The 15,073-nt window shown below is 43.1% G+C and overlaps 1 protein-coding gene across 5 annotated transcripts in view; it reads right to left on the bottom strand.

Moving 5' to 3' along the window:
- ift38 (intraflagellar transport 38) overlaps positions 1 to 15,073 on the bottom strand; it is a 31,757-nt gene that overhangs the window by 4,630 nt on the left and 12,054 nt on the right. For all 5 annotated transcript variants that reach the window (XM_043711523.2, XM_043711525.2, XM_043711524.2 and 2 more), the window contains exons 6-10: positions 10,924 to 11,007; positions 9,631 to 9,764; positions 3,445 to 3,586; positions 3,250 to 3,322; positions 972 to 1,082 (exon numbers count right to left, since the gene is read on the bottom strand). In XM_043711523.2, the coding sequence (XP_043567458.1) occupies positions 972 to 1,082; positions 3,250 to 3,322; positions 3,445 to 3,586; positions 9,631 to 9,764; positions 10,924 to 11,007 (544 nt within the window). The remainder of the gene's footprint in view (positions 1 to 971; positions 1,083 to 3,249; positions 3,323 to 3,444; positions 3,587 to 9,630; positions 9,765 to 10,923; positions 11,008 to 15,073) is intronic.

Genomic DNA, 15,073 nt, shown 5'->3' with positions numbered 1-15,073 from the left:
TGGATAACCTGTTATCCAGAGAAAGGCCAGTTTCTTATGTCAATATTCACATCTCATTATATTCAAGTTCAGTATGTGGTTGTCCACTAAGGTCCTGATAAAGTCACCTCAGCACAGACCAAAGTACTTTGTACTATAATGGGATACTGAACATCTCGAACATTCCTGGTGGCATCATTGATGGGACAATTATGTGAATCTACAGGATGACAGCATTAAGATAAATTACAGAAAATCAATGATCTTGGATTAAAAGCAGATCTTCAATATGATTGATCAACAGTGATGTTGAAGCAATATATTTAAAGGGCAGTGACTCACTATAGCACTCTCAGTGCTGGTACACACTGGCACAGCTAGATTTGCAGTGGGTTAAAAAGTTGCCAAACTGATTAGTAAAACGCTAGACCTCCAAGGAGAGATTAAGCAGAGTGGAAGTGGTTGCATCAGACACTAGCAGTCGGGAAGATCTCAGGCTTCTGAAGAAAGGGTACAAACTTGAAATGTTAACTTTGTTACTTTCTCCATAGAAGCTGCCTGACATGCGCATTTCAAAAGAATTTCTGTTCCTTTTTCAGTATTTTAGATTTCTGCATCTACTATCTTTTGGGATGTTTTGTCCGAGATCTTAAGGGATAGAAGCTGGATTGGAATAAATAGTTGAGACAAACCGTAAATTAAGCAGTGTTGTATGAAGTTGTGCTGCATCAGCAAATTCAAGAGGAAACTAGACAGTCATTTGGGAAAGAAAACATTTGGGGTTATGGGACATAAGAATATAGCATAGTTGTTTTAGCACTTTGCACTCACCACTTGCAACAGCTTCATCAACCGTCGTAATGTCCAGAGTATTACAGTGCTTGCCCATAGTTTCTACAGGAATCTAAAGCAATGTGCTTGAAATCTTTACGCTAAGTTAATTTAGAACATCTATTAATAAAGCCTTCCTGAAACAAGGCAACACCACATACCCTGAATGGGCAGCTCCCTAGTCAGACGTGGTTTTAGTGGTCTTCTGTCTTCTAGATCACTATCTGAGCACTCATCCTCCTGTATCTCATTGTCAGAATCATCATCTTTCCCTATTTCAAGGTAGAAGAGTTTGTTAGATCAGCAATCTATTTATATAGCACCTTTAACACAGTAAAAGTCCCAAATCATCTTCAGTGCATTAATAAAAATATCTAATACTAAACCACCTGTGGAGATATGGACAAGTGCTCAAAAGCCTATTTAAACAGGTCGATTCAAAGGAGGGTCTTAAATAGGGAATAGGGAGTTAGGAAGTAAATTGCAGGGTTTACAGACCAAGCAGTTGAAGACATGGCTGAAAATAGAGGAGTGATTAAAATTGGAAGTATAAATATCTTGGAGGATGATGAAGAAGTCATGGAGGATTTGGAATGTTAACGAAGGGTTGAGAATGTTAAAATTAATGCACTGCTTAAAGCAGCTAATAGCAGGGGCTTAATGTGTATCCAGGAGTTGATGCAAGTTTGGACATGGACAGCAGAACTCTTGATAAGCTTAAGTTTGAAGAGTGGAAGATTGGAGGCCAACTAACAATACTGTGGTGCAGTCACGTCAAGGGTAACAAAGGCATAGACAGTAGTTTCTGGAGCAAATTAGCTGGAATGGTGCAGAGTTCAGGAAATACTGAATGTATGCAATTTTAATTACGTTCTGTGACAGATATGGTGAGGTAGAGTGGGGTTTCAGTAGCATATGTGTAAAAATAGTTTTTGGATGTGGTCACCATGGGGGCAACATGTGGATGGGAAACAGGAGGGGCCCAATGAAAGATCCTTAGAGGACGTCAACAGTAACTGAGTTGTAATGGAAAGTGATTTTCTAGATTGGAACTAGTAAGCATGGAACTAGTGGATTGTAGTTCCAACCAGGTGGCCGACAACAGAGCTATGAGAGAGGATGGAATGGCCAACTCTCTAAATGTGCAGAGGAGGTGGATTGGCTATACTAAATTGCCCATTGCATCTTGGGATGTGCAGGCTAGGTAAATTAGCCATTGGATAGGGTGGGGGTCTGGGTAGGATGCTCTTTGGAAGAGTGGTGTGGGCTCGATGGGCTGACTGGCCTGCTTTCATTCTGTAGGGATTCTATAATTCTAAAAGGCTGCAGGATAGTTTACCTTGATCACAGTCACATAGGATGTGATTTGTAACTATGACAGGAGCCCTGCCATTTTGGTACAGAGAGAGAAACACCAATTGAAGTAATTCAAGTACAAAATTCCTGGAAAGAATGCATGGAAAAGAATGGAAGATTTAGAATGAAGGTGATAGTTTACAAGAAGAGAAGGTTCAAGGAGTGATTTTTTTTTGATGGAAGGGGTTGATTGAAGGGAAGGGGAATGCTACCTGAGAAAAACAGAACAGTTTCCAACTTGCTTTTATATTACGTTTTGGGTGTACAGAGAGCCTACTGCCTCTCCTGAATCAAGTGTTCAATTGTTCAGCTGTTCAGCAGTTCAGTAAGCCTGTGGGTAAAGAAGCTATAAGGGGGATTCCAGTATACAGACTGGTTCTCACAGATAAATCCACAAAGCTAAGTCACTCATCGCTTGTGCTCCCTATACATCACATGTCAAAGTCCCAGCAGAGACAAGATTAGGGCTAAAATTGGTCTAAGGTTAAAACAATTGTTCACTGAGCCCTGAAGAACAGCCAGACTGTGACTGGAACAGCCCCTTGCTGGGAGCATGGCACAAACTCATACTTCAACAATTGACAGTTTTAAAGATTTGGTCTCTCAGCTCCAGAACTGGGGACATTAAAAAATGTGCATTTCTCTCTTACCTTTCACAATTTCAGGATGTCCCAAAATGCCTCACAGGCCATGTAAAACTTCTGAAATGCCATTTATTTTGTAGGAAGTGTGACCCATAAATACACTATTGCTAAATAAATTATATATTACACATACAAAGGCTGCCCACCCAGAAATGTAAGTGTATTACCCCAGACACATGCATTGTACATGCAATATATTCTGCATTGTACATGCAATATATTCTACACTTCCTGAATTATGGCAGTTTACATTGTCCAACTCCTAGATACAATGAGTGATCATCAGTCAGCTAACTACACACAGGTTGCCTCTTCTGTCCAATAACGAGACAAAAAAAAACTGCAGATGCTGGAATCCAAGGTAGACTAACTGTCAGAGCAAACATTTTTGAAACAGCTGAAACAATTAACAGGACAACACAACAGAGTTTCACTTTACCTGTATTTTTCATAAGTCTCTTTTCCTCCTCCTTCAATTTATTTTGCATCAGCCGCAGTGTATTTTCAGTTTCCTGAGAAACAGAAATATCCAAGTATGGGTTACAACAGTATAGTTACATGATAAAAACCCAAACATTTAAGAATTATTATAACCAGTAATTGAATTTTGAAACAGAATTTCTGAACCACTTACCTCAAACCTTTCCTGTTCCATCCTGTGTAAGTCTTCAAGCTGCTGCTCCAAGTAACACAAATTACGAAACTTTTCCACATAGGTCTCATACTGTTTCTGGAGCTCCTCTTCAATCTTCTCGTATTCATCCATGAAGGCTGGCCTGAGGATACAAGGTATCAAGAGACTTGCCATTCAAAAATACAAATCAATTTAAATTGCCAGAGTTCTCTAATCACCTAATTGCCCTGTAGTAAACGACAGACCAGATGATCAAATCCAGTTGGCTGGTATTTTTATTGGTATGCAACTTCACATTTTGCTTTCCAACCAATGGGAAGTAGATCAAATCACTTAAGGTTACTGAAAAATCGGAACCATTTCATGGTTTGGAAGCCCACCAGGTAAGGAAACTTAAAACATCCATTGTTTTAATAAATGTCGTGTTTGGCATGACAGACAACGACTAATATTTTTCTCCACATTAGCATGTATAATGAACATGTCAAATATTTGTGCATGTCTCTAAACTAACACATGGATGTAAGAAACTGTTAACATTAAGGCAAATAATTTCTCTGATACAAACTACAAAAATCACAGAGAGAGAATTGTAAAAGGAGATTAAAAATCAGCAGACGTATAGAATCAAATTTCAGTCCCACCATTACTGGCCAAGTGTTGCCAAGCATGTTCCAGTGGGAATAATTCAATTCAACTTCATAGTTTTGTGACTCTTGGCTTTAACTAGCAGTGATGTGGGACATTGACAGCAAGCAGCTTAATGTTGAATGATTTTGATGAACACATCAAATGCCCCACTTATATTACACTACTGACTCCACTCATTTTAATAAAATTGGTCTTGTACCTGTTTCCACCAATCTTCTGACCACTTCTGGTTCCTATCTGACCTTTTCTTTAAAAATTAGTTTATGGGATGATGGTGTTGCCAGCTAGACCAGCATTTATTGCCCATTCCTGATAATCCTGGAGTATCTGGTAGTGACCTATCTTCTTGAACCACTGCAGTCCTTGGGACATAGGGAAACCTGTAGGGAGATCCAGAATTGTCACCTGGTGATAGTGAAGGAATGGTGATACAGGGCAAGATGGGTAGTATAGTGATATGTCACTGAACGTTTAATCCAGAAGCCCAGGCTAAAGTTCCAAGAACATTGGTTCAAATTAAACCATGATAGATGGTGAAATCTAAATTCAATAAAATTTGAATTCAAAACTAGCCTAATCGTGATCATGTCAGTACCATTAAAAACCCTATTATCTTTCATCCATCTGGTCTGGCCTCTTAAATGCCCACTGAAGTGGCAAGAAAGCCACTCAGTTGTATTGAACCACTACAATGGAATAAAACTGGATGGATCAACTGGCCCAGCCAGTCTGCAATATCTTCTTTTACCAATACCTGGGGGCTTGTACTCTAATTGGAAGAACTGTCTCCAACAACATGACACAGTCATACTCATAGATGAATGATGTCCCAAACAACACCATCACTATTTCTAGTGATGTTCCATTCCCACTGCATATGCCAACACAGTGGTGACGCAGTCAGGAAGGAGCTGCATTGGGAGTCTTCACCATTGATTCTGGAACCCACGAAGTCTTATAACAACTTGAGGTCAAACACGGAAAAGAGATTCTGATTATTATCTTCCACCCTCCCTTGATTAGTGAATCATCACATCTGGATGTTGAATATCACTTGAAGGAAGCACAGAGGGTGACAAGGGCACACAACATATTCCAGTTGGAGGACTTCAATGACCATCATGAAGTGTGTCTCAGTAGCATCAATACTGACCGCTGGCAGAGTCCTGAAGGACACAGCAATCAGACTGGATTCATTGCAGGTGGTGAGGGAACCAACAAGTTGTAAAAATATACTCAACTTCTACATTACCAATCTATTAGTTGCAGATACATCTGTCCTTGATAATATGGCTAGGAGTGACTGCTGCACCGTCCTTGAAAAGATAAAGTTTCATCTTAACAATGAGAATACACTGTAACATGCTGAGTTGCACTACCACCATGCTAGATGGAAAAAGATGTGGAAAAGATCTAGCAATCAAAAGATGAATGCCCATGGCACTATGGGTCAATATCTCAGCATTATTGCATTCAAACACAATCTTTAACCTCATGGCCTAGCTTATATTCATTCTACAATGATCATCAAGCCAGGAAATCAATTCTAATTCCATGAAGACAGCAGTAGAACACACAGAAAGCAGCACCAGTCACACTTAAAATGAGGTATCAATCTAGTGAAGCTACAATACAGGACTACTTACATGCTAAGTAGCTGATACAGCACACTATAGATAAAGTTAAGCAATTCTATAACCAATGCATCTGATCTAAGCTCTTCAGTCCTACTACATCAGGTCATTTTGGATGGTTAAACAACTAATAAGTGGTTGAAGTCCCACAAATATCTCATTCTCAACAATGGGAGGGCCCAGCATATAGTGTAGATACTGGTACAGATACCAGCCTTCAACTAATTTGATTCACTCCACATGATATCAAGAAAGGACTGAAAATACTGGATGTTGCAAAGCTGAAGGATCGTGACAACATTCCAGCAATAGCACTGAAGACTTGTGCTCCAGAACTCATTGTACTTCTAATCAAGTTGCTCTAGTCTGGTAACAACAAAGGCCTTTACCTGACAATGAGGAATATTGCCCCGGTATGTCCTGTGCACAAAGCAAGATGATCGAATCTGGCCAATTGGATGGATGGGTCATTTACAGTGCTACCAAGTGTCACTTTCAAAGGCATAACCTACTCTTAACTGCCCTCTGAATAAACCTTGCAAGACTATCAGTTGTATCAAACAGCTAGAAAGTCTAAAGAAAGGAATGAAACTGGACAGATCAGCTGGTGCAACCTCAGCAACTGAAATGACAACAGCAAACTCATTGTTGCTGACCATGCAAAGTGCTTTTGATGAACATCTGATGGTTGTGCCAAAATTAGGACATCTGTCATGATTTACAATCTCTTAGACATCACCACCATTCATGGGTATTTCCTAACCAACTAAAAGACAAACCCACCAGAGTTGACAGCACCATGGTATACACTGAGAAAAGGAGTTGCCTGGGAGTCAACACTGACTCAATGTGGTCTCCTGGCATTAGGTCAAATATAGACAGGGAAATCTACTGGTGATTACTGTCTACTGCCATAACTGCCCCACTCCTCAAAGATACTATACCTTCCCAATCCCTCAACTCCTTAGAGTAATTTTACTTGAAGTTACTAGCCTACACAACATATGACCATTATCATTGGAAAGTCAATGAAGGTGACTTTCAGAAGGCAACTGGCAACATAACAGTCCAGCACAGATCAAAACACTACACTATGTCATTTCAGAGCTGGAAATGTGTTGCTGGAAAAGCGCAGCAGGTCAGGCAGCATCCAGGGAACAGGAGAATCGACGTTTCGGGCATAAGCCCTTCTTCAGGAATGAGGAAAGTTTGTCCAGCAGGCTAAGATAAAAGGTAGGGAGGAGGGACTTGGGGGAGGGGCGTCGGAAATGTGATAGGTGGAAAGAGGTCAAGGTGAGGGTGATAGGTCAGACTGGGGTGGGGGCGGAGAGGTCGGGAAGAAGATTGCAGGTTAGGAAGGCGGTGCTGAATTCGATGGATTTGACTGAGACAGGGTGGGGGGAGGGGAAATGAGGAAACTGGTGAAATCCGAGTTCATCCCTTGTGGTTGGAGGGTTCCTAGGCGGAAGATGAGGTGTAATCCAGGTAGCTGTTTCTATGGTGGAACCTGGATTACACCTCTTCCCACCCTACCTCTTGCAAAACTGCCATCCCGTATTCCCAATTCCTCCGCCTCCGCCGTATCTGCTCCCAGGAGGAGCGGTTCCACCATAGAACACACCAGATGGCCTCCTTCTTTAGAGACCGCAATTTCCCTTCCCACGTGGTTAAAGATGCCCTCCAACGCATCTCATCCACATCCCGCACCTCCGCCCTCAGACCTCAGACCCAACCCCTCCAACCGCAACAAGGACAGAACGCCCCTGGTGCTCACCTTCCACCCTACCAACCTTCGCATAAACCAAATCATCCGCCGACATTTCCGCCACCTCCAAACAGACCCCACCACCAGGGATATATTTCCCTCTCCACCCCTCTCCGCCTTCCGCAAAGACCGTTCCCTCCGTGACTACCTGGTCAGGTCCACGCCCCCCTACGACCCACCCTCCCATCCTGGCACTTTCCCCTGCCACCGCAGGAACTGTAAAACCTGTGCCCACACCTCCTCCCTCACCTCTATCCAAGGCCCCAAAGGAGCTTTCCACATCCATCAAAGTTTTACCTGCACATCCACTAATATCATCTATTGTATCCGTTGCTCCCGATGTGGTCTCCTCTACATTGGGGAGACTGGGCATCTCCTAGCAGAGCGCTTTAGGGAACATCTCCGAGACACCCGCACCAATCAACCAAATCGCCCAGTGGCTCAACATTTCAACTCCCCCTCCCACTCTGCCGAGGATATGGAGGTGCTGGGCCTCCTCCACCGCCGCTCCCTCACCACCAGACGCCTGGAGGAAGAACGCCTCATCTTCCGCCTCGGAACACTTCAACCCCAGGGCATCAATGTGGATTTCAACAGTTTCCTCATTTCCCCTTCCCCCACCTCATCCTAGCTTCTAACCTCCAGCAACTCGATCCCCTGACCTGTCCGGACTTGTCCGACCTGCCCAGCTCCTTTTCCACCTATCCACTCCACCCTCTCCTCCCTGACCTATCACCTTCATCTCCTTCCCCACTGACCTATTGTACTCTATGCCACTCTCTCCCCACCCCCACCCTCCTCTAGCTTATCTCTCCACGCTTCAGGCTCTCTGCCTTTATTCCTGATGAAGGGCTTTTGCCCGAAACGTCGATTTTGCCTGTCTTCGGATGCTGCCTGAATTGCTGTGCTCTTCCAGCACGACTGATCCAGGGGGAATTGAAATGTTGAGCTACAGGGTGGTTGGGTTGGTTGGTCCGGTGTCCCAGAGATGTTCTCTGAAACGCTCCGCAAGTAGCCGGTCTGACTCCCCAATATAGAGGAGGCCACATCGGGTGCAGAGGATGCAATAGATGATGTGTGTGGAGGTGCAGGTGAATCTGTGGCGGATATGGAAGTTTCCTTTGGGGCCTTGGAGGGAGGTGAGGGGGGAGGTGTGGGCGCAAGTCTTGCACCTCCTGCGGTTGCAGGGGAAGGTGCCGGGAGTGGAGGTTGGGTTGGTGGGGGGTGTGGATCTGACGAGGGAGTCACGGAGGGAGTGGTCTTTACGGAATGCTGATAGGGGAGGGGAGGGAAATATATCCTTGGTGGTGGGGTCCGTTTGGAGGTAGCGGAAATGACGGCGGATGATGCGCTGTACATGGAGATTGGTGGGGTGGTAGGTGAGGACCAGTGGGGTTCTGACCTGGTGGCGGTTGGAGGGGCGGGGCTCAAGGGCGGAGGAGCGGGAAGTGGAAGAGATGCGGTGGAGGGCATCGTCGACCACGTCGGGGGGGAAATTGCGGTCCTTGAAGAAGGAGGCCATCTGGGTTGTGCGTTTTTGGAACTGGTCCTCCTGGGAGCAGATGCGGCGGAGTCGAAGGAATTGGGAGAATGGGATGGCGTTTTTACAGGGGGTAGGATGGGAGGAGGTGTAGTCCAGGTAGCTGTGGGAGTCGGTCGGTTTGTAGTAGATGTCCGTGTTGATTCGGTCGCCTGAGATAGAAATAGAAAGGTGGAGGAAGGGGAGGGAGGAATCGGAGACTGTCCAGGTGAATTTGAGGTCGGGGTGGAAGGTGTTGGTGAAGTGGATGAACTGTTCAATCTCAGGCGACCGAATCAACACCGCCTTCCTAACCTGCAATCTTCTTCCCGACCTCTCCGCCCCCACCCCAGTCTGACCTATCACCCTCACCTTGACCTCTTTCCACCTATCACATTTCCGACGCCCCTCCCCCAAGTCCCTCCTCCCTACCTTTTATCTTAGCCTGCTGGACAAACTTTCCTCATTCCTGAAGAAGGGCTTATGCCCGAAACGTCGATTCTCCTGTTCCCTGGATGCTGCCTGACCTGCTGCGCTTTTCCAGCAACACATTTCCAGCTCTGATCTCCAGCATCTGCAGACCTCACTTTCTCCTCTATGTCATTTCAGAGTCTGACCTGACACTCTGCAAGGTCTGCAGCCGCTTTTTACTCCTCTCAAGCTCCATCTTCTTCTTTTCAATCTTAGCCTCCAGGTTTGCTTCATCAGAGGCAACATTGTTCAGCATTTCCTTGGTCTTTTGCACTTGTTCCTAGAACAAAAACAGCAACAAAATATTGTGTGTTTGAAACAGGGGCAAAATAGCTTTCACAAACTATCCACCAAATAAATTTGGCAATTGCTCCCACAGTGAAACAGCACAAAACAAAAATCAGGACATGGGGAACTTCTGCCTGACTGGAAGCTATCATTATACATAAAGGCTGTCTTAGCTTTCAATTTCTACAAACATCAATTTGAAATTAAAAATATGTAAAAGAACAAAAGACTTGCACTTATTTAACAGTAAAAAAAGTATTTTACAGAAAATTAAGTACTTTTTAAATGTAGTTGCTGCTGTAACATAGGAATCGATGTAGTCAATTTGCATTGAAAACTGTTATGAATAGCAATGCAGTAATCACCAGATAATGTATTTTTGGGTTGCAGAATGAGGAAGAAATATTGGCCAGAACACAAGGGAGATCTCCTCTGATCCTCTTTAACCTATAGTGCTATGAGGTCTTCTATATTCACCTGGGAAGGACAACAGAGCCTCAGTTTAACATTTCATCTGAAGGACAGTACCTTCAACTACTCCTTTATATACTTAAGTTGTGATGTGGGACTTAAGAAAAACTAACGAAGGTCAACACTGGTTGAAGATAGATATTTCTAAGAATTGTTTCATAACTATTAATTAAATCTTTTACATCACTCGAAAATACAGCAGATCTGCAGAGGAAACCCAAGTCCTTCTGGTACCCCACCCTCCAAAATATTATTTTCTGGGAAAGTAATTTGGGAAGAGTAGAGAAATTAAATATTTTGAAGGAGGTCAGTGGGAAATTATCAAAATTAGCTACTGTTACAACAAGTACTCAGGTTCACGACTAGTTTCAAAACACAAAATCTTACCTCTGTTTTTAATTTTCATGGCACTAATATCCTTTTCAGTCCAGATTTTTTAAAAAGTAAATATCAATATAAAAATCTCAAAGTTTCTCAACACTCTCATTTGTTTTTAAGATAATCTTTTCTTAAAATTCACTCATGGATTGTGGGCATCGCTGGCTGGCCAGCATTTATTATATGTCTCTAATTACAATTGAGAGCTGCTTTTGAACTACTGCAGATTAAATTCTGTCTGCCATTGTGCTACTCATATGACTAACCGGTCTATATCTTTCTCTAGTCTAAAGCACACTCACAATAATTTCTTTAATTCCAGCTCTGAGCGCCTTCTCAGTCTCATTGATTTCCAGCGGCCTAGCTATTGCGGCTGTTCTCATCTCCTGGAAAAGAAACAGAATAATTCATTACAAACTTTAGAAGTTAGCTAAAAACAAGGGATAGGTAAAGAACAGCAGGTTCTCTCAGATGTCCAATGCTGTCACCAAAGGACCATACAATCCACAACCTGCAACTCCGGAGAGAGGAATAGATAGATTCTTGGTCAATAGGGAAATTGCAGGAAAAGGACAGGAACGTGCTAGGAATGTTTCTATTGAATGATGGAGCAGGCTCGAGGGGCCAAATGGCCTACTTCTGTTCTTACATTGAAGACATTGTTAGTAAGTTTGCAGATGACACCAAAACTGGTGGTGTAGTGGACAGCGAAGAACAGTATCTCATACTGCAAAGAAATATTGATCAGTCGGGTCAATGGACTGAGGGGCAGATGGAGTTTAATTTGGATAAATGTGAGGTCTTGCATTTTGGAAAAACAAACAAGGGTAGGGCTTATACAATTAAAAGCAGGGCCTTTGGTAGTGTTGTAGAACAGAAAGACCTAATTCTTTGAAGTTTGCATCTCATCTGGACAGGATGGTTAAGAAGGCAATTAGCGTGCTTGCCTTCATTGCTCAGACCTTTGAGTATAAGAGTCAGGAGATCAAGTTAAGGTTGTACCGGACATTGGTGAAGTCTCTTCTGCAGTACTGTGTCCAGTTCTGGTGACCCTCTAATAAAAAGGACATTATTAAGCTGGAGAGGGTTCAGAAAACTTTTACAAGAATGTCGCCAGGAATGGAGGGTTTGACTTATAAGGAGAGGCTGGACATTTTTCACTGGCATAGGATATTGAGGGATGACCTTATAGAGGTTTATAAAATCACGAGGGGTTTAGATAAGGTGAACAGAAGATTTCCTATCCCTATGGGGGGGGGATTTCAAGACTAGGGGCCATACTTTTAAAGGGGAGAGGAGAAAGATTTTAAAAGAGGGATTTTTTTAAAAAATAGCGTTTAGTTTGTGTGTGAAATGAACTTCCAGAGGAAGTGGAGGATGCAGATACAGTTATAATGTTTAAAAGACATTTGGATCAGTACATGATTGGAGGGATTTGGGCTATGTGCAGGCATGTGGGACTAGTTTAGTTTGGAATTATGGTTGGTATGGACTGGTTGGAACAAAGGGTGTGTTTTCATACCATATAACTCTGATTCTAACTTCTTATGATCTTGGGGTTTAAATGGTCTTATAGAAAAGGAAAACTCAAAACGAATTCCTCTCTAACTTCTAACAGTGATTAAACAAGCCTCTGGTATCCCACAGTGCAAGAAAGATGCATTCCGAATTACTCTCTATCGCTATAATAGTCACACAAAAACTCAGAAAAAATGGTGGGCAGAGTATTAATGTTCCCTAGCACTGGAAATACAGAAGCCGAGGGTAACGAGTTGGGAACACAGATTCCTTTCCAACCACAGAAGCTAGTGGAATTTAAATTCAATTAACAATTCTAGAATTGAAATCTATTCAGTGGCAGTGAACATGAAGCTGTCACCAATGGTTATTAAACCCATCTGGTTCATTCATGCCCTTTAGGGAAGGAAATCTAGCATCCTTACAAGATTGGTCTGACATGAGACCCCAGATGCATAGCAATGTCTGCCCTCTGGCTGATCAAGCCACTCAGTTCAAAATAATTGGGCACAAGCAATAAATGCTGGCCAAACCCCCATGACAGAACAAAGAAAAAACCTCCACCTATCTTTATACACTGACAGAGAAACAATACCCCGAAACCTCATTTGTCTTCTCTCGGAGGTTATGTTGATCACACTCGGAAGCCTGACCAGCTCCCTCTGGAATATCTACAGAGAATCTGGACCTATTACTTGAGGCAGTAAATTGTTCCTGAGCTTGATTAACTCCGTAAAAGATTATTCCTGGTCAACAGCTGACCTGATTCAATGTTTAAATAACTTAAACTCACATTCCATGGTCCTGACTAAGGATAGTGAGGCTGCAGAATAAGGTGCTGACGAAATTAGCATCCATGAAGTTAACAGACAATTATAAGCATCCCTGGAGACAGCAAGATTTGGAGATATTGCTGTATGAACAGAATAACATTGGCATTATGACAAATGGTGTAATTCCACAAACCGTTTTTTATTTAGATGAGCAAGTGATCTAAACATCTTAATGAGCTGTGTAATTTAAAGCCTATGATACTATAGCATCACTAAGTCGGAAATTATCAATGCAAATACACACAAAAAATTGGTGGAGTAGCAGAAAGCATAAGGGACTGTCAGAGTATATAGGAGGAAAGAGATAGACTGGAGAGTTGGGCGGACAAGTGGCAGATGGTTTTCAATCCAGAAAAGTGTGAGGTGATGCATTTAGGCAAGACTAATTCTACAGCGAATTATACAATGAACTGAAGAGCCTTGGCAGAGCGATCTGGGAGTGCAGGTTCATTGTACCCTGAAGGTTGCTGCACACATGGATAGAGTGGTCAAGAAGGCATATAGTATGTTTGCCTTCATCGGACGGGGTACTGAGTATAAGAGCTGGCAAGTTATGTTAAAATTGTACAAGACATTGGTTTGGCCACATTTAGAATACAGAGTACAGTTCTGGTTGCCACATTACCAAAAGGATGTGGACGCTTTGGAGAGGGTGCAGAGAAGGTTTACGATGATGTTGCCTCGGAAGGTGCTAGCTATGAAGAAAGGTTGAGTAGATTAGGTTTATTTTCATTAGAAAAAAGGAGATTGAGGGGGGACCTGATTGAGGTTTACAAAATCATGAAGGGTATAGACAGGGTAGATAGAGACAAGCTTTTTCCCCCAGGGTGAAGGATTCAATAACGAGAGGTCACGCTTTCAAGGTGAGAGGTGGAAAGTTTAAGGGGGATACATGCGGTAAGTACTTCACACAGAGGGTGGTGCGCGTTTGGAACGTGTTGCCAGCAGAGGTGTTAGAGGCAGGCACTGTAGATTCATTTAAGATGTGTCTGGACAAAAGCATGAGTAGGTGGGGAGCAAAGGGATACAGATGCTTAGGAATTGGCCAACAGGTTTAGACAGTATATTTGGATCGGCTCAAGCTTGGAGGGCCGAAGGACCTGTTCCTGGGCTGTAAATTTTCTTTGTTTCTTTCTTTCTTTCTTTCTTTGTTTAAGGCCAAACAATAGCTTGTTTGACAATACTGTCCCTTTTGAAATGCTTGCATTCCAGTAGGAACACATTTAGTGTGGACAACTGTGTTTCCTTCAGCTACCAGGAGTCCTGCAGCATGAATAACATTGCACTGCGTTGAGACTTGGGCCCAGAATTTTGTATGGGTTTGGGAAAACCCAACCTACTCAACATTGCTCATCTGAAATACATTTCAACAGGTCTGTAAATTAGCAAAGGACTTTTATCTTTTCACACAGGGGTCAGGTTTACAGTGCATTTTGTGAATCAGTTAGAAGGACCTCCTTTGTTCTCCATGGGTTAATGATCCTTTAATCTCACACCCACCCACCTCCATGCTGCCCCATTCCCTTTCAGATTCCCCCCTTGTCACCTGTCCTTCCTCTGTAGTCATTCACCTTGCACTACATACAGGCATGCACATAGCATAAGGAGTTATTTCAAAATAACTGGAAAAAATAATCACTAGCAATTGATCAAAACTCTGAATTCAACCACACCAAAATTTAAACCTGAATAGAGAAAACTGTGCACAGATTCACAGGTTGAACCACATCATCAAGTTTGCTGATGATACGATTGTAGTGGGTCTCATCAGCACTAACAATGGGTCAACGGACTGGTGCAGAGCCAACAACCCGTCTTTGAATGTGGACAAAAGAGATGGTTGTTGACTTCAGGAGTGCACAGAGCGATCACTCTCTGCTGGACGTTGATGACTCCCCCGTGGAGATCGTGAAGAGCACCAAATGTCTTGGCATATACCTGGTGACAGGTCTGGACCCTCAATACCAGCTCCATAGCCAAGAAAGCCCAGCAGCATCTCTACTTTCTGCGCAAGCTGAGGAAAGCTCACCTCCCAACACCCCATCCTCACCACATTCTACAGAGGGTTTATTGAAAATACCCTGAGCTGCTGCATCACTGA

Source organism: Chiloscyllium plagiosum, unplaced genomic scaffold (assembly GCF_037043375.1).
Source record: "Chiloscyllium plagiosum isolate Xiang-an unplaced genomic scaffold, Cpla_swu_hap1 HiC_scaffold_20, whole genome shotgun sequence".
NCBI classification, from domain to species: Eukaryota; Metazoa; Chordata; class Chondrichthyes; order Orectolobiformes; family Hemiscylliidae; genus Chiloscyllium; species Chiloscyllium plagiosum.
This window is presented reverse-complemented; position numbering and strand designations above follow the sequence as displayed.